General features: G+C 40.8%; 1 protein-coding gene across 2 annotated transcripts; it reads left to right on the forward strand.

Moving 5' to 3' along the window:
• The first annotated feature begins 2,268 nt into the window (after nucleotides 1–2,268).
• LOC146522971 (butyrophilin subfamily 1 member A1-like) lies at nucleotides 2,269–22,761 on the forward strand. 2 transcript variants are annotated; one of them, XM_085142035.1, is made up of 6 exons: nucleotides 2,269–2,424; nucleotides 5,737–6,072; nucleotides 6,919–7,260; nucleotides 7,351–7,389; nucleotides 8,204–8,344; nucleotides 19,891–22,761. In XM_085142035.1, exons 1-6 carry the CDS (start codon nucleotides 2,361–2,363, stop codon nucleotides 20,007–20,009), a joined length of 1,041 nt encoding a protein of 346 aa, XP_084998161.1. In that variant the 5' UTR covers nucleotides 2,269–2,360; the 3' UTR covers nucleotides 20,010–22,761. The 2 variants fall into 2 exon arrangements, with proteins under 2 accessions (XP_084998161.1, XP_084998171.1); XM_085142045.1 differs by lacking the exon at nucleotides 8,204–8,344.
• The last annotated feature ends 836 nt before the right edge of the window (nucleotides 22,762–23,597 follow it).

A 23,597-nucleotide genomic window follows, 5' to 3' on the forward strand; every position in this document is an offset into this window, starting at 1 on the left:
CTGTAAAAAGTCAGCACAACGAAAATAAACTCCACCTAAACTTGGTTTAAATCTGACCCAGATAGACCGCAGGTCATAACTTCTTACCTGAAGTTCAGTTCTCCTGACACTCGGACCGGCGGCCGCCTCAGGTCTCTCCTCCTGCCTCCCCTTTCCCTCATCCACCTGCTGGCCTCCACCACTTGCTAATGTTACTCACTCTGAGAAAGCAGCACCATAGACACCACCAAATAATTGAGTTATTTTTACACACCGACCAGCATCTGGCCAATCCACCACCTTTCATTGTTTATTAAAAAAAAAAAATCATCGGGCCACCGAGCAAATGCCGGTATGCCCGATGGCCAGTCCAGCTATGGTCGTGCTATCAGTTAACCCTCCGTGCCTAGGGTTGCCGACCCCTGCTCTAGACTTTGTCAAACATTATATAATATAAAGACAACATGTAGTATTTAAGTGACCAAGCAGTATTGGGGTAAAAGTTATTGAATAGTGTTGAAATAAAATGACAACATTTTGAAGGATCAAAATATTCCAAGAGCTCAACTTACTTCATCTAAACATGTTTCAATCGGGTTTTATGAACACAAAATCCACAGGTTTATTGAATATGAATAACTTGTGTAAATTTAACTCAGTTGTTTAAGTTTCTGCCAAAGCAAAACATTTGTGTGCAACAAATGTCCACTATTGAAATAAATAAATCCAACATAGACTTTTTTTGGTGTATTTGAGGGTGGTGTAGGCCATGCATAAGGACAGTGAGACAGTGTTAAGGTTAGGTAGGAGTGACAAATGTGTTCAAGGTAAGGGTGGGGTTACATCCGGGATCATCATTGTTGTGGTGGTGATGGACAGGCTGAGAGGTAAGGTCAGGCAGAAGTCTCCATGGTTTATGGAGAAATAATCTGTAATCTGTAATCTTTGTTCTTCTCCTTCCCCTTATCCCAACCAGTTATAGCAGTTGGCTGCCCTCCTGCAGTCTCATTCTCCAGGAGGTTTCTTACTCCTAGAAGGAGATTTTTTTCCCCCCACTGCCACAAACTGCTTCCTGCTTGGGTTTTTTTCTGTATTATTGTAGGGTCTTTACCTTTCTATATAAAGTGCTTTGAACAACTGTTATTGGGATTTGACACTAGGCAAATTAAGTTGAATTAAACTGAATCAAATAGTGAGAGTAGAGAATAGGTGCAAGAGAGCCTGGACAGGTGGGGGTATGCTCTGGAGAGAAGAGGAATGAAAGTCAGTAGAAGCAATACAGAATACATGTCATGTGTGTTAATGAGAGGGAGACAGGTGGAAAGGTGAACTTGCAAGGAATACAGGTAGTACTATTCTAATGTATATATTACTGACTTTAATGGTGGAAACTTTCCACTTTGTGTACAGGGAAATGAGGAGGGGATCATTCATGTTCAAAAAAGACTTAAACAATACAGGAGAAAGCATGAATCCAGGAGGGGCAAGGGTTGAGGACAGTGCAGCTCATAATTCTTAGGCTCGGAATCAAAATGATTATGAATGAATAACTGAAATGAAAACAATTCATGTTTAAAGTACTTTGTTGTGGATAATCACCTGGACCGAATTCAAAAATAACTTCTGTCAATGTGTAATCATCATTGATACATAGCTTTTAATTGAGTGTTTTTGATACAGAAAACAGTTCAAAAAGGGTCAGATGATTTAGAGTAAGTCTGTTCTGGACAAAAATATATTGAAATAAATAATATATTGATAAATTGAAAATGAAAAGTTAGCCCTGGCATTTTAGCAAGGTGCTGCTGGCAGGAAATGGACCTAAACACAGGACTCAAGACTTAGATATTCAGCATTATTGATATGCTCTCAAATGCAATATGCGACAACTCCAGAAACTAGGAAATTCAGAGGAATACGTGGGACATAAAAAAAAAATAGCATGAAGGTACTGTTAGTATAATGAGATAAGGGCAGAGTGATGTTATATTTATTAGAAATTATGCTGCCTTCACTTGAAAAACTTTTTTTTTTTTATGTCAATGAAAGTTTTTGCATCACTTTTTTGGCACACCTTGGTGCCAGGTGGTCCGTAACCTATATAATTTACGGATAAGGAAAATATATATATTGAGCCACGAGTGTGTTAGTGCACTTTGCAAATGCCAGATTAGAAATCCAGCCGTGATACTTCCCTCTCATTAGATTATATTTTCTATAGTGGAGTTAAACTGTGCCAAGTAGGCGGGGACTAGAAAGCAAAAGTTAATCGCAGCATCTCCTTTTTATTTTGTTTTCTTTCTCTTTCTGTTCACAAGTCACGAGCCATAGTTCAGTCTTTTGGTTTTTGATAAGAAGACATGTTATTCTTGTTCTTTTGAATGGATCTAATGGTTTTTGTTTTGCTGTCAGTCTGCAGTCACCAGTTTGTCTCGGAAACTACACGTGAGTAAACATATTTTCATCTTTTTATAAAAAAACCCCACCAAAGCACTTCATACACGTACATTTTATAAATACATGCCTCATCCAAACCCAAACACACACTTTCTCCGTGCTTAAGTTCTTTCTGTCTAGCGACTTTGTGTTAGAATCTTGCCTCACTTGGAATATTTGGCATACAGGTGCAGGAAGAAATCGAAGCTCTAATCTTCTAATCAGTACATGACCCGCCTTACCTTTTGAGCTACAGCCTTCCCAATTTAAGTAACGCGATTAACATTTCGTTGCTTCTTAGTGTTTATTCATAACATTTAGCATGCATTTTTTTCTGATTCAGAGTTCATACATAAACATTAAATTTAATCACACATACATATAGCAAGAGAGAGAGAGAGAGAGAGAGAGAGAGAGGAAGCAGTCATAGCAATTACCAGAGAAGCAAACATCTAAAAAATTTGCCAGTTTCTGAAAAATGTTAATGATTTTATTAACAATGTATAGTGTAAGTGTATCCCTTTGTCAAGTCCGTATCTCGGTGTTATGTTTCTGGTTTTATGTTGACAGTCTGTGTTAGTGATGGGTTGTTCGCGAACGAAATGGCTCTTAGAGCCGACTCTTTGACGTGAACGACACGAGCCGGCTCCTTATCGCGAGCCGTCACCTGTTTTTTTTTTTTTTCTTTCTCTCAGCCTCTCTCTCGCACTTTTTCCGCTTCACTCCGCACGCGAGCCTTGTGCTTTACGCTGGGCAGAGGGGGGAGGGGCGGTAGTTACACTCAGTAGCACAGTAGTGATGGGATTTCGGACTCTTTTTAGAGATCCGGCTCTTTCGGCTCGGCTCACTAAAAAGAGCCGGCTCTTTCGGCTCCGAACCGGCTCTTCAGGTCGTTTTGTTGCTTTAATTATTTAATCATTAACAATAATATAAAATTATGCACAAAAGGAATTACTAATGTAAAAAAAGTGGTTTTATTTATATATGTTTATATATGGCCCCTAGAGACAAAGCACGTACAAACTCTAAAGCATATACAAACTCCAAAACACATTTCTAGTGTTAACTGAACTTCCAAAACAGAGCTACCCAGATCACTTAAATTACACAATTGAAAGCATGTGCGTATTGTTTGTGTATTTATAGACAAGCGCTCATATTTATTCAAATAATTTAAAAAAAAATTCATTTACCTGTTATTACCACACACCAAATCCGGTTGTTGATACTTCCTGGCTTGTGTAGCCACTAGGTAACAAACGCTCAACACTGCGCCCTAGCATCCTGGAGCACTTCTGTTGTCTTTTGTACGTGATTCTGAGTTTGTACGTGCTTCTTAGTTTTTACGTGTTTTGGAGTTTGTACGTGCGTCTGAGTTTTTACGCGTTTTGGAGTTTTTACGTGTTTTGGAGTTTCTACATGTTTTGGAGTTTGTACTCCTTTGTCTCTAAGGGCCACCATAAATATACTTTATTTATTCACTCCACATAAAATGTAATAAATAAATCATATAATACAAAGAACAACTATTTACATTTTAAACTTTTAACTATTTAAATTTTCAGCTTTTTCTTTTTAAACAAATTTAACGTGAAACAACACAAAACACTGCAAACCACAACACAATTAAATATAAATTAAAATATTAAAACAAAAAGAAGATGCACATTCTCTGTCATATGGGCCTGTATGATTTCTGAATCCTTTATCATCTGCAACTAAAAATAGTGGATGATTACTATACTTTTCTAATGTGACGTTGTTGTCCCTCGCTCTCTTTCTCTCTGGCTCTGTTCCTGTGCTACTGCGAGTGTAACTAACGCCCCTCCCCCCTCTGCCCAGCGCAAAGTACAGGCCGCGCATGCGGAGTTTAGCGGAAAAAAGGGCGAGAGAGAGGGTGAGAGAAAGAAAAAAAAAAAAACCTCACGTCGTTCACTTCAAAGAGTCGGCTCTAAGAGCCATTTCGTTCGCGAACGACCCATCACTATAGCACAGGAACAGAGCTGGAGGGAGAGAGAGAGAAAGAGAGCCAGGGACAACAACGTCACATTAGAAAGGTATAGTAATCATCCACAACTATTTTCAGTTGCAGATGATAAAGGATTCAGAAAGTTTATTCATGCGGGCCCATATGACAGAGAATATGCATCTTCTTTTTGTTTTCCTATTTTAATTTATATTTAATTGTGTTGTGGTTTGCAGTGTTTTGTGTTGTTTCACTTTAAATTTGTAAAAGGAAAAAGCTGAAAATTTAAATAGTTTAAATTTGAACCGTGAATAGTTGATTTTTGTATTATATGATTTATTTATTATATTTTATGTGGAGTGAATAAATAAAAGTATATTTACGGTGGCCCCTAGAGACAAAGCTCGTACAAACTTCAAATCACGTACAAACTCCGAAACACGTACAAACTCCGAAGCACGTACAAACTCCGAAGCACGTAAAAACTCAGAAGCACGGAAAAACCTAAAACACGTACAAAACACAACAGAAGTGCTCCAGGATGCTGGGCGCAGTGTTGAGCTTTTGTTACTTAGTGGCTACACAAGCCAGCAAGTACCAATGACCGGATTTGGTGTGTGGCAGTAACAGGTAAATGAACTTTTTTTTTTAAATTATTTGAATATATATGAGTGCCTGTGTATAAATACACAAACAATACACACATGCTTTCAATTGTGTAATTTAAGTGATCTAGTAGCTCTGCTTTGGAAGTCCAGTTCATGCTAGAAATGTGTTTTGGAGTTTGTACGTGTTTTGTCTCTAGGGGCCACCGCATATATTTATATATAAACATATATAAATAAAACCACTTTTTTTACGTTAGTAATTCCTTTTGTGCATAATTTTATATTATTGTTAATAATAAATTAATTAAAGCAACAAAACAACCTGAAGAGTCGGTTCGGAGCCGAAAGAGCCGGCTCTTTTTAGTGAGTCGAACCGAAAGAGCCGGATCTCTAAAAAGAGCCGGAAATCCCATCACTAGTCTGTGTCCCGTGTTAATATGTCTGGTTTTGCTTCCCTTGTCTCGTTAGCTCTGTCTCATGTTCTTCCTCATTCTGTGCTGTGTGTTCTGTTTGCCTGCCAGCCTGTTTAGGTATTTTGTATTTTCACTTTAGTATTTTTGTTGTGTCAGCAATAAAACAGTTTTGACTGCACTTTTACCTGCTGTGAGTCTGCACTTTTGGGTCCACCATTCCTGCCTGCACACAGTAAATTTGACTCCTCACCCATCTTGTTCTTACGTTTGATGTAGATTGTTGGCCAAAAATGTGTCCAATCCTAATGTAACATTTGTTTTTATTTTTTAACAGAACCTCAGATTATTTGCTCTTCTGAGCCAGTACAAGCAGTATACAGTGAACATGTCCTCCTGCAGTGCTACCTTAAGCCCCCACTGAACGCAGCATCTGAGACAGTAAAGTGGACTCGTGGGAATGACATTGTAATCCTTTGTCAAAATGGAAAATATAATCCTGGAGCACAGAGAGAGCATTTTGAAGCACGGACTGCTCTCTCCCATGAGGCGTTAACCAAAGGAAATCTGTCACTGATGCTGACCTCACTAAAACTCACTGACACCGGGAGATACAAATGCTCCTTTATCACTGATAATGTGGAGAAAAGTTGCTATGTTAACCTCACTGTTGGTTAGTATGTGGTGCAAATATTAAAATTACCCAAACTTTGAACTATGACTATTGAGGAAACTGATATAAACTGTCTGAGTATTTTCTTTCAGTTCATTTTGATGTGATCCGCCTATTGAAAGGTCATAATTTGTGGTTATCAGTCCCATACATGTCACCTCTTCTACCTTATAGCAGAGTCAGTGCAGTTGTGGCCAGTGCCTTAAGGCTGCTATCATCACTATAATTCTGTAATAAACAGAGAGCAAATGAGATTTGGCAGACATGTAGCTGCCATGAGAAGAAGAGCATGTAAAATCTCCTGGCAGTATCTTTGCAGCAAGCTGTCTAAATTACATCTTAAGACTGCTTTAGGTCATAAAGTTGATATTTTTGTGTCGCCAAAAATGTAATGAGAACAGAAATGCACATTTTTTGATGAAAATTAAGTTCAAAAGGCAGGTTTCAAGTTCTCTGTCAACTTTGAGAGTCTCAGTTATTTGCTTACTATCCAATCTGAATCAGTCTAAATGTTTTAAACTCACTGTATTTATTGACCTACTTGCTTTAGACATATTATTAAGCTACTGTATTTTATGTGCTATTCTTTAGCGTATTTTTTTAAATCTAGAATTGGCTGCTGCTCATTTAATTATTCACAGTCATTGCTAAATTAAATCTTAATGAGTCTGATTTTTAAATGTTATTTTTCAGTCTGTGCTTTGAGTGAAAGCACATGCTTAAATTTCTGTTCATTCCATCAAATATGCTGTAGGTTTATTTGTTATATTGTTTTGGCTAGTACATTTTATATCTGTACATTTTATTCCACTTCATCCATCATTTGATTGAATGTTTGTTTTGCAGGAGAGTCTGATGTGATTGGCTCAGATGAACCAGTGAAAGCAAATGTCGGTGAGGACGTCATTCTGCCGTGTCACCTGGAGCCCCCATTTAATGTGTCGACTCTCACAGTGGAGTGGAAACGCAATAAAACTTATGTGCATGTTTATCGAAGTATGAAACATGATCCAAATCAGCAGAACAGTCACTTTATAAACAGAACATATCTCTTCTGTGACGAAATCGGGAAAGGCAACATTTCCTTATTGCTGAGAAATGTGAGCAAAGAAGATGAAGGGCTGTACATCTGCTATGTTCCCAAACTTCATAGTCAAGTCAGAAAGGGGAAAATTACACTAAAAGTTGGTAAGCACAGCTGATGTAATGCATATTCAAAATATTTTTTAAAAAATATATTTGTCAGCATTTTAACAAAATTAAAATACTTTTCAACAGATGCAGCAAAACATGATACAAAACAGTTTAATGGATCAAGTAAGTAAATATTTGTTGCTTAATGAGATATCACCAGCACAGTTAGCTTCTTTGTTCCCTGTGATGTCTGTTCAGATACAATGTAAACAAAACAAATGACACAGTTGTTTGTGTTTATGTTATTGTTACTCTGTTCGTGTTGGGTCTGCGCTTCCACAGGCCCCGCTGGTTTAGAAACTTATTCTCGTTAACAAAGGAAACAAGACAATCAGCAATCCATCGATTTTACTTGCTAGCAAGAGAAGCCCCGGTCGGTGTCTGAGGAAAGCGCTCTGAATCCAACCACAGACGACCTCGACTCTGGCCTCCCTTTTATTGAAAACAGTTACAGTACACACAAGCACCTCTCATTGTAAAATCCCCCTATGGTCACAAAAGACAAGGCACTATGTGTGTATGTGTGTGCACGTATAAGCATGTGTGTGTGTGTGTGCATGTATGTGTGAGAATGTGTGTTTGTGTTTGGGGGTGCCTTTGTGTGACCTCCTGCCCACAACAGGGTAATAAAAGCAGGAAACTTACTACACAAGAAAACAGGACCTTCAGATAGGATGTCCCTATAATAAAACACTTCAGCCTCCCCCACCAACAAACTGGTTGGAGAGGTGGTCAGAGACAAAGGAATGTCTTTGATCCTGAAACTAAGACTTACAAATTTAAGCAACACAATGACAACATTTAACAATTTGATTCCAACAGTTCACACAAGCAGGAGAAGCAGGTGTGGAAAATTGATGGTTGAGTGTTGTTTTGGAAGTCTATGGTTAAAAAAACAAAGAAACCTAACATATTTATTCTGGGTTTTTTTTTTCAGTTAATAATAATAGCACTATAAACACTAATGGTGCTGATGACACTACTGTCATCACTGCTGTCATCGCTGCTGTCATCCCTGCTGTCATCATTGCTTTCATTGCTTTCATTGCTTGGTACATCTGGAAACGTTGGCAAAACCGTAAGTCACGGTTTTCTTCTCTTTTAATTTTCATTGAAAAAATGTCCTACGATGATGTCCTAAAATTGTATTTATATAGCACCTTTCTAGACAAAAGATCACAAGGTGCTTCATACAGAGATAACAATGCATAAAACAAAGACAGAACAAAGTTATCCAAATGCAATTCTAAAAAGATGTGTTAAAAGAGACTACTGAATCCAAAGATCTTAAGCTCAGTGGGAGTTCCATAGTCTGGGGCTCATAGTGGCAAAAGCTCTGTCTCCCTTAGTCCTCAGCATTGTATGACCTCAGGGACCTGCTAAGGACATAGGGCTGTGGAAGTTCAATGAACATCATGAACATCCAATGTAAGAGCATGATTAAAAATTACCCCTAGGTTCCTGATAGACGGTTTCACAAATGTTGAAAGGGAACAAAGAGCTTTCATTATCTTAGGGACAAATCTATCAGGTAAAGGAACAAAGAGAAAGGAGGAAGGAGCTCAGATGCTCATATAGAAATGAAAGTGATGGTTCAGTTTGTGGCATGGCTGCTTGCACTGTTGAAGAGGATGTTTTTTTGTTTTGTTTTGTTTTTTGGTGATCTTGCCTGTTTACTTGCTGTTAAAAAGTAGGGTTACAAGCTTCTGGGTCAAGTTGTGATTCCCTTCTTTCACGACAGCTTGTCTTTCTTAGTTTAATTATACAGAAAAGTATTAATAAAAGCCTTTTTTAAACCTGGACACTTTTTTTTTTATTTTCCCACATCCTCTGGACTTTTTTGGGGAGCATAACAAGTGGGAGCTTGTCCGAGGTCTGACAAAGGGGATTATGGTATACTCATGATATTATTTTGGCTTTTGATGATATTCTGCTGATTTTGCCTGTTGAGGGTAGGCAATTCAGAGCTGTTCAATTCAGAATTTCTAATTCTCATGAGACCAAAATGCTCCAAAATGTTTGGTAAAGTTTAGTATTTTTGGGAGCTGGGTTTTCTTTTTTATGTATTTATGTTGTTTTTTTAAATATACATATGCCACTATAAGTAAGTTGGTTAAGTTCAACATTAAGTTGTTTAGCAGTTTAGTTACTACTCTGCTACTGGGTTAGCTGGTGTGTGTGGTGGTACCTTAATTAGGTTTGTCAAAACAAACAGCCAGCTTGCTCTGCTCTGCTCTACATAAACGTGCCTCAATTTGTGTATTTGCTGAACCTATTCCAATGGTTAAAATGGGTGTGACACTGAGAGTGCATCTGGCATGCCTTCAGTTGGAGGAGGAATGAGAATGTGACGGAGAAGGCAAGTTGAGAAAGGAACTGGTACTAAATAAAACAGAAGCTGAAATTGTCACAGTCCTGGGTCTGGGGGCCCAGTATATTTTTCATGATCCTGGGTTGGTGACCCAGTGTTTTTGGTTATGTACTTTTACTTTTGATAGTTTTGTATTATGACTGTTGTTTTGGGTTTTCTAGGGTTTAGTTGTTGTTTGGTGTCTTCCCTGTGTTACGACCCGTCTAGGGCCAGGCAGTAACACGAGTGAGGCACTCGCATCCCCCCCAAGACCCAAGCAGCCACAAGAGACAAATCCTTTAGTTTCACTGTGATTTATTTACAAGGTGGAAAAAAAGGAACCAAAACGGGAGTGTCAACGCTTCAGGGTGAGCCAAGGCCAAAACAATAAACAAAACAGATCTAAACAAATCCCGCACCCCTGACCTTACCAAAACAAAGTCAAAAATAAAAACAGAGTCTAACCTCCTTAACTAACACAAAACAGGAGAAAAACGGGTGATCAAAAGAAAACGGCAGCTCACCCCTACCCACTCCACTTTCACAACTCTCAAAAGCACTGCAGCCAGCGGCTGCCACGGGAAGACTGCTGGGCCGTGAGGAGAACCGCGAAGACCTCTCCCGCTGTAGCGCTCCAGCCTCCATTTATTGGGCGGGTCCTCCAGCTGGAACCAGTCATGTCGTTGCAGCGTATCCATGCACCAATCGAAGCAGGGCCCTGGCACAGCTAAATTAACATAAGACATAACACCTGCACAAAACACACACGTAAACATACCAGTTCGTAACACCCCCTTCCATAAGAATTAAACAACCCTCCCATTGTTTAATTCCCAAACTATGAAATTGCTCTCGACAGGGCGTCAGCGATGACGTTTTCCGTTCCTTTCTTATGTTTGATATGCAGGTTAAAATCTTGCAAAAGAAGGGACCAACGCATAAGTCTCTGATTTGAGTTTTGCATCTGGGAGAGAAACACCAATGGATTGTGGTCAGTGAATACTTGAACAGGGATAGAGCTGGATCCGATATACACCTCGAAATGCTGCAGGGCTAACAACAAGGCAAGGGCTTCCTTTTCAATAGTGCTGTAGTTAATCTGATGTTTGTTGAACTTTTTTGAAAAATAACAAATAGGGCGATCCATGCCGCGATGGTCTTCCTGTATAAGGACAGCTCCTGCACCAGACGCACTTGCGTCAACCTCGAGCTTGAAAGGGGACATGAAGTTAGGTGCCGTAAGAACAGGGGAACTGCACAGTAATGCTTTCGCAGACTCGAAAGCAGTCTGACACACAGGCGTCCACACAAAAGGCTTCACCGGACTGATCAAATCGGTGAGAGGAACAACAACAGTGGCAAAGTTCTTACAAAAACCTCTGTAATAACCACACATTCCCAGAAATCGGCGCAGCGCCCTTCTCGTTTGTGGGACTGGAAACTCAACGATCGCCTGTATTTTCGCAGTCACCGGCAGTACTTGTCCCTGACCCACCTGTTTTCCTAGATATGTGATGGTGGCTCTGCCAAATTCACATTTGGCTAGGTTTAGCGTAAGCGAGGCTTTCTGAAAACGGCTGAAAACGAGAGAGAGGGTTTGTAAGTGGTCAGACCAGGTGGATGAGTAAATGACAACATCATCCAAGTAGGCATCGCAGTTATTCACGCCTGCCAGTACTTTGGCCATAAGACGCTGGAAAGTAGCGGGTGGATTACGCAACCCAAACGGCATAACTGTGTACTGGAGAAAATGATCTGGCGTGACAAAAGCAGATATCTCAGATGCTCTGGGAGTTAAAGGTACTTGCCAGTAACCTTTTAACAGATCAAGTTTGGTTACAAAAGATGCCGATCCCACTCTATCAATACAATCCTCCATTCTAGGAAGAGGAAATGAATCAGGTTTGGTAACAGCGTTAACTTTCCTGTAATCATTACAAAACCGAGGAGTGTTGTCAGGTTTTGGTACCAGCACACACGGCGAACTCCATGCGCTGGCGCTCGGAATGGCTAAACCGTGTTCTAAGAGATAGTCAACTTCCTTCTGCATTATCGCTCTTTTCACAGGGTTCACTCGATAGGCATGCTGCTTAATCGGTTTATGTCCTGCCACGTCAATGTCGTGGCACAGGACAGCAGTTTGACGAGGATGATCAGAAAAAAGTGATAAATTATTCTCTATCAGATCAGTGATGTCAGCTCGAGTGGGTTCAGATAGGTGGGCTAAATATGTGTCTAAATCATTTAAGATCTCCGAATTTTTCAACCGGCCGCTACCCAGTGCTTCACTTTTCTGGAGCAGTCCGTCATCAGAGGGTTCATAAGGAGAAACAACACTAGCGGCGCACACTGGAGATGGCGCACCCGAAGGGCTCCTCGAGTGATACGATTTTAACATATTAATATGACAAACCCTAGACTTTCTCCGGCGGTCTGGGGTCTGGATCACATAATTGTTGTCACTGAGTTTCTGTTCCACCACATATGGGCCAGCGAACCGGGCTAACAAACTGGACCCTACCACAGGCAGCAACACCAACACTTTCTCGCCCGGCTGGAAACTTCTGCAAACAGCCTTTTTATCATAGCGAGCTTTCATTTTGGCCTGCGTATGTGACAGATTTTCTCGAGCTAACTGACATGCAAGGTGGAGTTTTTCCCGAAGTCCGCTAACATAATCCAAGACATTATGCTGAGTTTCAGAAGTTTCTGATAACCACTTCTCCTTCAGAAGCCGGAGGGGACCGCGGACCACATGTCCAAACACCAGATCCATCGGACTGAATCCCAAGGATTCCTGAGTGGTTTCCCTGACGGCAAATAACAATAACGGCAGACCCTCGTCCCATTCTCTACCCGACTCTGCGCAGAACTTGCGCAGCATAGCCTTGAGGGTTTGATGGAATCTCTCCAGAGCACCTTGACTTTCCGGGTGGTATGGACTGGATTTTACATGTTTTATGTGCAACTCCTCCACAACCTGTGCAAACACTTTTGAAGTAAAATTCGTTCCTTGGTCTGTTTGAATAGCCTTTGGAAGCCCGAAAGTAGAGAAAAACTTAATTAGTGCTTTTATTACCGGTTTTGCTTTCAGCGTGTGTAGTGGAATTGCCTCCGGGAACCTTGTTGCTGAACACATTATTGTAAGTATGTATTGGTGTCCGGATTTAGTTTTTGGCAGGGGACCCACACAATCCAATATTACTTTTTCAAACGGCTCACCTATTACTGGAATAGGATGTAACGGAGCAGGTGGGATTGGTCTGTTAGGTTTCCCCGCCATCTGACATGTAGTACAGGTACGGCAATATGCCACCACATCAGCTTTCAGCCCTGGCCAAAAGAAGTTGCGCAACACCCGATGATAAGTTTTGTTCACCCCGAGATGTCCAGCCATGCTGGCATCATGCGCTAAGCTAAGCACCTGCCCTCGATGTGGCTTCGGCACCACCACCTGCGTAGCACCAGGCAAACCACTATGGTCAGGGGACCACCTTCTCATAAGAACTCCGTCTTGCACAAAAAAAAGAAGTGGGGGATTTACTTTCTGCACTCGCGGCTGCGGATATAAAACAAGGAGCCAGTGATGAGTCCTTCCGCTGAGCGGTTATCAGTGCATCCCTATTCAACTTTTCATCCAACTCTGGCATCAGTTTCGTCACATCATTGCCGCTTCTTATTCTGCCACTCTCACGGCTGGGGAACTTTCTTTCATCTAGCGTCGCCATAAAGGTGTCAGCGACATTCACAACGTCGTCAAATTTGCGCGATTGCGCACGAGTAATAGCACAAACAGGAAACATACTGGATATAGGGGTGGCAGCATCAGTAACAGAAGCAACAGGCGTTTCCACCACTTCAGGAGGGGGAAAAACTGTCCCACCAGCCAAGTCATTTCCCAGAATAAATGAAACCCCTTTGATAGGCAACTGGGAACTCACGGCAACTTTAACATGCCCCGTTATTACGGGCGAATGCAAATGCACCTGGTGTAGCGGCGCCCGAAGAACGCTCATCTTAATTCCCCAAACTAACACATCTGAATCACAAGCAGTTTTATCTGACAATGGCAGTACTCTGTCCAACATAAATGACTGATGCGCACCTGTGTCCCGAAGAATAGTAACAGGCACTTTATCCCTCTCTTCTCCCGTCACAGAAACAAAGCCTTTGGTGATAAATGGTTTAAAACGTGGCTCTATTTCAGCATCCGCATGGTGCAAATCACGGGTGGAATGCATTTTAGGCGAAGGGACAACTTTAATAAGACCTACGCCGGCTGGAGTTTTAGAGCCTTTGCGCTGCTCCTTCCTCCGGAGCGCAGGACAGGCAGCGATCAGATGTCCGGGTTCGCGACAATAAAAACAGTCGCGATTACCACCATCCTCCTGTCTATCCTTCAGTCCTACCTTTGGTGATCTTATCTTCCTCTCCTGTCCCACCCTGATATTTTGTGCGACAGCGGCTGAAAATATAGTTTTGTGAGTGAGAGTAAACTCATCAGCCATCACTGCCGCTTTAGCAAGTGACGTCACCTTTTGCTCATTCAGATAAATGACTACTTGGTCCGGCAAACGTTTTTTGAATTCCTCTAACAGAAGAAGCTCTTTCAGCCCCTCAAGATCCTTTACTTTACTGGCCTGCAACCATCGTTCAAACAAGCGACTTTTTTCACAGGCAAACTCCACAAATGTCTGATTGGCAGTTTTTTCACACTTCCTAAATTTCTGACGGTAGGCTTCTGGGACAAGCTCATATGCCTGCAACACAGTCTTCTTCATAATGTCATAATCCAGGCTATCTTCAATTGATAAACTGGTATACACTTCCTGGGCTTTGCCGACCAGTTTGCATTGCAATAGCAGTGGCCAAAACTCCTTCGGCCAGCTTAACGCGGCCGCTATACGCTCAAAAGCATTAAAATAGGAGTCCACTTCGGCCTCACGAAATGGGGGAACCAGTTTAACGTGCTTAGTGATGTCAAAACCCGTTGAGACAGCGGTGGATGTACTAGGATGGCTAGAGGCAGATGTGGAGGGCTTTCGCTCCAGCTCCAAAGCTCTGACACGGAGGTGCATTGCTTGTACCTCAAGCTCTTTAGCACGGGTTTCCACCTCCCTTATACGGAGGGTCAAACGGAGATCCTCCGTAGACCGCCCCGCCAGGGGTTCCCCGGCCGTACCAGACTCAGCTGCTTCAGACTCCGCCTCAGCAGCATCAGAGTCCACCCCAGCTGCATCAGACTCCACCTCAGCCGGGAGCACGTTAACAGGCCCTTTGGCATCCGGCTCCGGCTCAGCCTCCGGAGCCACCTTCACACCTCTGCCGCCAGGCTGCTCAACAGCTGCCTTCGGGGCAGGAAGGATGCCTCGCTCCACCAGCCCTGCACACAAAGCGTCCTTAACCTCCGCTTTACGGGCACTATAGGACAGTTGAACATCATAAAAACTAGCAATAATTAGCAAATCCGCTTTCCTGCACTTCACTATTTTATCCCATGAAGGCGAGGTAACAAACTCATCCAATGAAAACTCCATAATCCCACACACCAACTATCCCCACACCAAGAAAACTGCCAAACAGACCAAAACACACGAAAACCACAGAAAAGGGCAGAGGACGAGCCCCCAATTCATGTTACGACCCGTCTAGGGCCAGGCAGTAACACGAGTGAGGCACTCGCATCCCCCCCAAGACCCAAGCAGCCACAAGAGACAAATCCTTTAGTTTCACTGTGATTTATTTACAAGGTGGAAAAAAAGGAACCAAAACGGGAGTGTTAACGCTTCAGGGTGAGCCAAGGCCAAAACAATAAACAAAACAGATCTAAACAAATCCCGCACCCCTGACCTCACCAAAACAAAGTCAAAAATAAAAACAGAGTCTAACCTCCTTAACTAACACAAAACAGGAGAAAAACGGGTGATCAAAAGAAAACGGCAGCTCACCCCTACCCACTCCACTTTCACAACTCTCAAAAGCACTGCAGCCAGCGGCTGCCACGGGAAGACTGCTGGGCCGTGAGGAGAACCGCGAAGACCTCTCCCGCTGTAGCGCTCCAGCCTCCATTTATTGGGCGGGTCCTCCAGCTGGAACCAGTCATGTCGTTGCAGCGTATCCATGCACCAATCGAAGCAGGGCCCTGGCACAGCTAAATTAACATAAGACATAACACCTGCACAAAACACACACGTAAACATACCAGTTCGTAACTTGTGTATCCCCTTAGTGTTGTAGGTCTCTGTGTTTAGTCCGCATCTCTGAGTTTGTCTCATTACGTGTATGTGTTTCCTGTTTTACTTTGAAGGTCTCTGTCTTATGTCAGTGGGTTCTTTTACGTTTCCCCTGCCTCGTCAGCTGTTATGTCTCCCAGGTGTGTCTCCCTCCTGTTTCCCATCCCCTGATTACTGGTGTGTGTGTTTATAGTGTGTGTTCACCTGTCCTCTTTGCTGGTTCGTCTGTGTTGTTCCCCTCGGTCTCCGTCCGTCTCTCCGTGTATTTCCTCGTACCTCCCTGCATCTTGGTTTCTGGTTAGTTCTGTTAGTTTTTCCAGTTTAGGTTTTCTTAATTCATGCTCACCCTCACCATTTCTGGTTGTATCAGAGCACCAGAGCTGCTGCATTTTGGGTCCTTTCTACAAACTCCACACGTCTGCCTCACCGGACGTGACAGTATTAGTGTTTTTTGGGTTAACTTAGGTTCCTTGAATTTTTTTTTTCTTTTGTGTTATGTTGACAATTTTGAGTTTCTGGTTTCCTGTCCTGTTTCTGTGCCCTTCCCCGTGTTCCACATCTTAGTATCTAGTCTGCGTCCTGATGGGTGTTGTGCTTCCTGTTTTATGTTGATAGCCCTGTCCTGTCTGCAGTGTGTCTAGTTTTTCTTTTCCCTCATCTTCTTTTGTGTGACTAGTCCCAGCTGTGTTTCCACCCGTTCCCCATCTCCTTGTGTTCCTGTGTATTTTAATTCTGTCTTCCCCAGCTTGTTGTTGTCAGCTTGATGTCATACCCTCATTATGCTGTGTGTTTGTTTCGTGTTCCTATTTGTTTTCTCATGTGAACTTCCCAGTTTCTAGGTTCGTGTTCCCAGTTTAGTTCCTAATTTTGAAGTTCATGTTTTGATTTGTTTTGTAAAGTTTATTTCATATGAAGGGAAAACTACACATTGACTGAGAAAATTAAAAGGAAAAAAAACCCAAGAAAATCACAAAAAGGTGGAACATGTAGGGGGTTTTTTTATGAGAGAGAAGACAAATGCGCTCCAATTATGAGTTTTTGCACGTTATTATCAAAACGGTTAGAATTTCAAATTTTTCAAGTTTTTGTAGTAGGGACAGCTTTAGGTTCCAGGGGATCATAGTGAGGGTATAAAAGAGGTAGTGACAGGTGCTGCTCTTCTCTCCTCGCCCTGATGAGTTACTGTGAACACCTCCTGGGTCTGAGTGCTGTGCTGGGCAAAGGTACCTAGACCGGGGGTATAGAGTACCTTTGGGGAGTGTGATTGTGTGTACAGTCTCTAGTATTTGCATATGTGTGCATGGGGCGTGGGGATGGATGTTGGTATCTGTGTGTGCCTGTTTGTCTCTGTCTATATGTCAGGTCGGGTATCAGACGCCACCTCTCTAGGGACATGTCAGGCCGTCCAAGGTATGGAGGCCTATCTCCCCCCAACACTCCCCCTGCCAGTGGCTGACGCCCTCAGACATCAGTAAATTGGTGGTTCTTGTTGTCCGGGGATGGGCACTCAGGTACGCACTGGCTCACTCTCGTTAGCTGCTTTTGGGGCCTGGTGCCTGTAGCTCGGTCGGGCCCCTTCGGTGGAGTGGGGTGCCCTCGACCTCTGGGCCTGGGGCTCCGTCCACTCTGGCACAGCTGGCTGTCGGCGGAGCTCACGAGCACGTCACTACAACCCCTTCTGGCTTCTGCTCCGCGGCTGCTGGGTAACCCCTCATCTGGGGATCTCCTCAGCTCTTTCCCTACCTGTCTTTCTTTCTCCCTTTCCCTTCCCCCCAGTCATGTCAGTTCCGTGTGTAGCAACTGAAAATAAAATAAAATAAACAATAAAAACAGAGGTCAATCAAATGGACCAATACGGCAAGGCCGGGATGGTCCACTTGCTAAAGTAAATTTGTTGGGCCTCTTTCTTTGCCTTTAGACAATAATTCTGATGGCCAAAGATCACAATTGGAAAGGTGGGTGAAAAAAAAAAATCATTGTTTTTTCCTTCTCTTTTTTGCTGTGTTTTCCTCCCGAGTTGGTTTTAAAGTAGGATCACATTTTAAAACTGATATCTTTATTTTGGGTTTGCTTTTATGTCTACTGGACTGGTGCAATATTAGTTAGGCAATGCGCAATCCCTGAGCTGGGCTCTTACCTTAGAAAGATTAGGCCTTGCATAGGTGCTCATGATGAGTGGATTTGCTGTGATCAAGATTGAGTGATCACAACAATTAATGCTACTAATTATTGCCTGAACAAAACACTTCCGTTCCGGTGGGCTCGTATTTATTTAATTCAATTCAATTCAATTTTATTTATATAGTGCCCAATCACAACAGTCGCCTCAAGGCGCTTTATATTCTACAGTAGATTGTACAATAATGGATACAGAGAAAACCCAACAATCATATGGTACTACAAGGTCATTAAGATAAGATGGGGCCTGATTATTTAAGACCTTGTATGTGAGGAGCAGGATTTTGAATTCAATTCTGGATTTAACAGGAAGCCAATGAAGGGAAGTCAAAACAGGAGAAATATGCTCTCTCTTTCTAGTCCCTGTCACTACTCTTGCTGCAGCATTTTGGATAGTCTGGAAGTAATAAATGCATGAACTAGTTTTTCAGCGTCACTCTAAGACAGGATATTTCTAATTTTAGAAATTCTTTTAATTTTGAAGCAAAGGGCTTCTTAATTCCGCTTCTTATTTGGGTGGACTTGTATGTTGTTGTTGTTTTTTGTTTGTTTGTTTGTTTGTTTGTTTGTTTTTTGTTTTTTAAAGGAACCTGGGGTCGCCAGGGGAGAGCTAGCCCTCAGATGACAGTTACATTGCTGTCAGGTTGCACCAATAACAGTACATTGTTGGTCTTTAGTAACATTTTTATTGTGATGTTTTAGGTCTATTGCAAATCCGTTGTGTTTTCTCTTAAAAAAATAAACTGTGTTCTGGCTTATACGGACCCTCTTTTCCTGTTTATTTTGGGTTCGTTCTTGCAAGAGCTTTGGGCCTGAAAGTTGGCACGAGTAGTATAGAGGCTCATATCAGTTATTCTGTGGTTTCTACCCAATACATTTTACATGGCGCCATGGACCTCCTCTCTCTGGCTCAGAGGCAAAAGGCTGCAACGCCCAGGCAGTAAATGCTTTTAATTATGTATGATAAACATACTGTTAACGTGACTGGTCAAAGCAGTTTTCGGTGGCCTTTGCACTGATGTTGGCTCACGTGTCTTCTTGTGCACCTTTGATTTTTTTATTTTTATTCTTTTGCAAAGTGGTGTAAAGTTGAATGTAGATATGTAAAAGGAAAAGTACTTTCTTCTCAGTTATGCTGTATCAGTTTATGTAGGTATTATAATAATAATACTAATATGCTTATAGTACTTTTTCACTTCAGATTCATTTTAGTAGGTTGATAAATAGCAATAGAAATAGAAATGTTGGCCACAGTTCCTGTCATATAACATTTCTAAAATCTTGACCCACTATCAGTTTTCATTCAAACATCCCTCAATGCAATCTGTAAAAAATCAAGTAAAAAGTTCAATGAGGTAAATTTATTAAAATCACTTACAAGTTGGGTGGCAATACACATAAATCAAACTGACATGAATACACCTGCTTGACAAAAGGTTTCTGATGTCAGACCTACAAGAGTCTTCTATTTACATGATCTTGATCATTCATTTAGGTCAAAAAATGAAAGTTCAAATATAAGCCTGCAAATAATAGAATATATTATTCTATAATATATGACATATCGTAAAACTGAAAGGTGTAGTGCTTGGTTACCGGAAATAGGTAAAAGCTGTTCAATTTGATTTTTATTGACCCTCTCCCCTCAAAGGAAAGAAAAACACCATCATGCATGTTGAATTATTAAACATACTAATAATTTCTCTTTTTAGTCTTAATTGCTTTCAATATCAGATATTTCTGGTTTACATAATCTAAGATGTGAGATTGTAAGCTACACCACATGTTGAGCAGTCTGCACAAAGAACATACAATGATAAGGATCAATTTTGAGAGGCAAATAACTTGTTTTATGTTCCACAGGAAGACAAACTGGAGAGCAAAATGATCATCCAAACAATGAGCAAGTGGAACAGCAACAAGACATTCCATTGAGAGAAGAGCAAGAACAGCCAAACCCTGACAACTTGTCCAACAGCTAAATTAATATCAAAATAAATTAAACTAAATTAATAAATTCTCAAATAAACTGTGTTGGTTTGTGGTCATGGACATGAATTCTTTGTTTTTCTTAAGTAAAAAAACTATAAGGAAACTGTGAGTTAGAGCATTGTTGTTTGCTTTATACTTGTGTCCTGATATGTATTTTTCCTCTGCCATAAAGAGTGCAACATATGTTGAACTTTGAACTGATAATATTTGGTACATAAGAAGATGCTTGAAACCATTGTTTATTATTACAAAAGATCAGTCATTCATAGTTACATTTATTGTAACTGGTAGTTGTCTCAAAGAGCTAAAGGTCAGCAACACCATAGTTTGTTGAATTAACCACTCTCCTGATTGATACTTTTTTTTTTGTAGTGTCTCTTTTTGTCTGTCCAACGTCTTAAACTAAAAAGAGTTGTTATTTTTTTTCTACTTCCAACTTTTACAATTCCTGACAAATTTGAAAATTCGGCTAATTCATAACGAAGGCTTATAACAAAAATATGTTATCGTTTACATGATACAATATCAACAAAACAGAATTTCTTTTCATTATTTGTGCTTGTGATAACTGCTACATTATTCTCTTTGTTGTCTCTCTGTATAAACCTTCTGTTATCACGTTATTTCACAAATTTCTAAGAAAATGATGAAGTGTTGACATCAGATTCAAACCATCAAAGTGGAAGTTTGAAAGGACATGTTTGTAAACGGTTCCTTGGTATTACTAGTTTTAAACCTGGTGCTAGGGGTGGGCAGTATAAACAGTATACGGTAGAAACGATATAAATTTGGCCAACGGTAGCGATTTTGAGTATACCGCTCTACTGCGATAGCGCATGTTGATGGTGTCATCAAGCTGCGCCTGTTTTGGTCGAAAGCACTGCAGCGGCTGCAAACAACATAATCTGCAAATTATGCCGGGCGACAGTAATAGCAACAAAACGAAGCACTTTTGGAAAATGGGGAAAGCCAAAAACAGTGCTTCCTCTACTTCCCTACCATTGATTCATTAGTGCTGAATTCTCTCGCAGCTGCTCTATTCCCATGTTGTTGCAGTATAATAATGACTAACCTCATATTGTCGATGGATTATTTCAGTTGCTTTCCTGACTGAAGTTTGGTCTGTTTATAGCATCCTGCCATGCAATTGCATTTGTCCCTAACTACCAGAAACCCTCACGTTAACTTTTATGGAGTGGAAAAAAAGTTTGCATTCATCCTTCAGCTTCACTGTGCTAATGTTATGCTAACATAGCTGTTTTGCTAGCGATCACGTAACACATCATTATATACCAGCTAGTCCAACTTCAGTAACCCTACAAATGTCACTACTGTTTAGTTTTCTGTCTTCATTTATGTTGGAAGTGATAGCAGAGCTGTACGTTTTTAAAGTTTTTAGAAATCTCTCAGTCAGAACATGCTATATCATGTTTAGGTGTAAGCTAGTGAGCTAACTTCCTGCTAACTTCTAACTCCTATGAATTTAATAAATTCTGTTTACATGGATGCCTGGATGTTAAACTAAATATTTACACCTGGTAAAGAAGAATTTAGACAGTATTTAACTCTCAGTGATGCCGCAGTGTTCGTTTGACTTTGGGACCTGAAGCGGACGGAGTTTAGGACCCAGATTAATCCGCGAGGCTCCTGACTACAGTAGCCGTAATGCTCCAACAATTCATCAAGCGGTGCGCCTTCATAGCTTACCAAAGTTGTACTAAAACATTTTTGACAGATTTCTGCGCACTGTGTACAACATAAACTCGGTTCAAGGTCAGCAAGCACAACCAGAATTCATACATAAAGCACACTGTCGATTTTTGAGAAAATTAAAGGATTTTAAGTGTGCCTTTTAGTGTGTAAAATATGTTATACAGAAGAAAAGAATATATCGTGATATATATCATTGCCGCTTCAAATTATACCGTTGAATAAAAGGCTCTGGGATTTTGTTTTTGTTCTGCAATATTGTGTGGGGTTGAGTCGTAGGAAAAGACGTAGGCAGAAGCTGGGGGTAACACGCTGCTACTCGAGAAGGGGAGATTTTTTTCCGTGGTAGTTCCGTTTTACCTCATCATGTAAGCTGTGTTCCTGGTTACCATCCTTCACGGTGATGCTCCGAGTTCATGACTGGAAGTAAGTTTCCTTAAATATGTTTATTTTCTGATCCTGATGTTTTGCCGCGGCTTTAGTTACTTTCTACCGCGTTGTAGCACCGCATTTTTTCATCTCATGACTAGAGGCATGTGCCGCTGGCCGCCGCCATTATGTAGTAATTTTATTCGGCCACACAATGGCACCAAAGTCCCTTTGTTCACAGTTAGAGTGCATGTTTCTGCTATGTATGACATTCTCACTGTGTTTAATTGTGTCCTTTCTGTGTTTGGAGCAAGAGATGTAAGATTGGCATAGTTCGAATCATATATGTCATGTTATCTGTATATTCAGATGGATGTGTTGGTTTATTTCATTTAATACTTATGTTTATCTTAGTGGAGCTGTTGCTGTATATATTCATATACTCATGGCAATTTGTTGTTACTACAGACTGCTGGCAACACTGAGCATCCAAGTGGCAATAAAACAGCTGGCGGTGACAATCCAGCAAAGTGGAAGCCTCTTGTCCTCCTTCCTGTATCCTGACCGATACACCCACTTGTTAGCGGCTGAACCTAAAAGAACTAGCCCTCACCAAGTACTCCTCAACAACCGTGATATGGATTTTAGGCCATATCGCCCAGCCCTACCTGGTGCCTCTGTACACTACTGTCTTGATATTCTACACTACTACACTACAACACTACACTACAAGTCTTTTATACAGTTTGTGAATATTTTACAGAATGTTTGGATACAATTTATTTTTTACATCAAAGTTATTTATTTATTTATTTTTAATTAACATGTTTTGTTATGCCAAATTGACATAATGCATTCAAGCCTTTATCTTATGCTCCTGGGCTTTTTGTTTCAATGCCTTTCTTTCCTCTCAGCCTCAACAATAATTAACAGATGCTGAGATTTGAAATAATAAGAATAAGATAATAAGAAATGTTTTGAGGATTAAACTTTTATTTCCCACAGAGTTTATTTCCTTTAATAATCTAAGAAACAGTGATGCTGATTTTCAGCATAAAAAACATCATGCATGCAGAACTCTGAATACTTTAGTGAGACAGTAAAAAGTCAAAATAAATAAAATCTTCTGAAAAACCTTCCTTTAGTTTGATGAAGTGGAAACATTTTTTTTTTTTTGGATGAAATGGTTGAGCTGTCAATGCTCATCAATCAGAACTAATTTTATTGGGAACTTTCACACATTTACTCAGTTACTAATAACAGCGCTCTCCTGCACAATTGAACATTTTGAGGATGATATTTGTCAGAAAATCAACTTCTGCTTCACTGACTAAGCAGACTGGCACTATTCTTTAAATTTCTGTGAATCAAACATGTTCATGTTTTCAGATACAATAATAATAATAAAAATTATCAAAAATGAATCATAACGGATTCAAAGTCTAAGCTGAATATGTTTTATATTCAGATGTTCACACAACAATAAATGATTAATAACC

Source organism: Neolamprologus multifasciatus, chromosome 3 (genome assembly GCF_963576455.1).
Source record: "Neolamprologus multifasciatus chromosome 3, fNeoMul1.2, whole genome shotgun sequence".
Lineage (NCBI taxonomy): Eukaryota > Metazoa > Chordata > Actinopteri > Cichliformes > Cichlidae > Neolamprologus > Neolamprologus multifasciatus.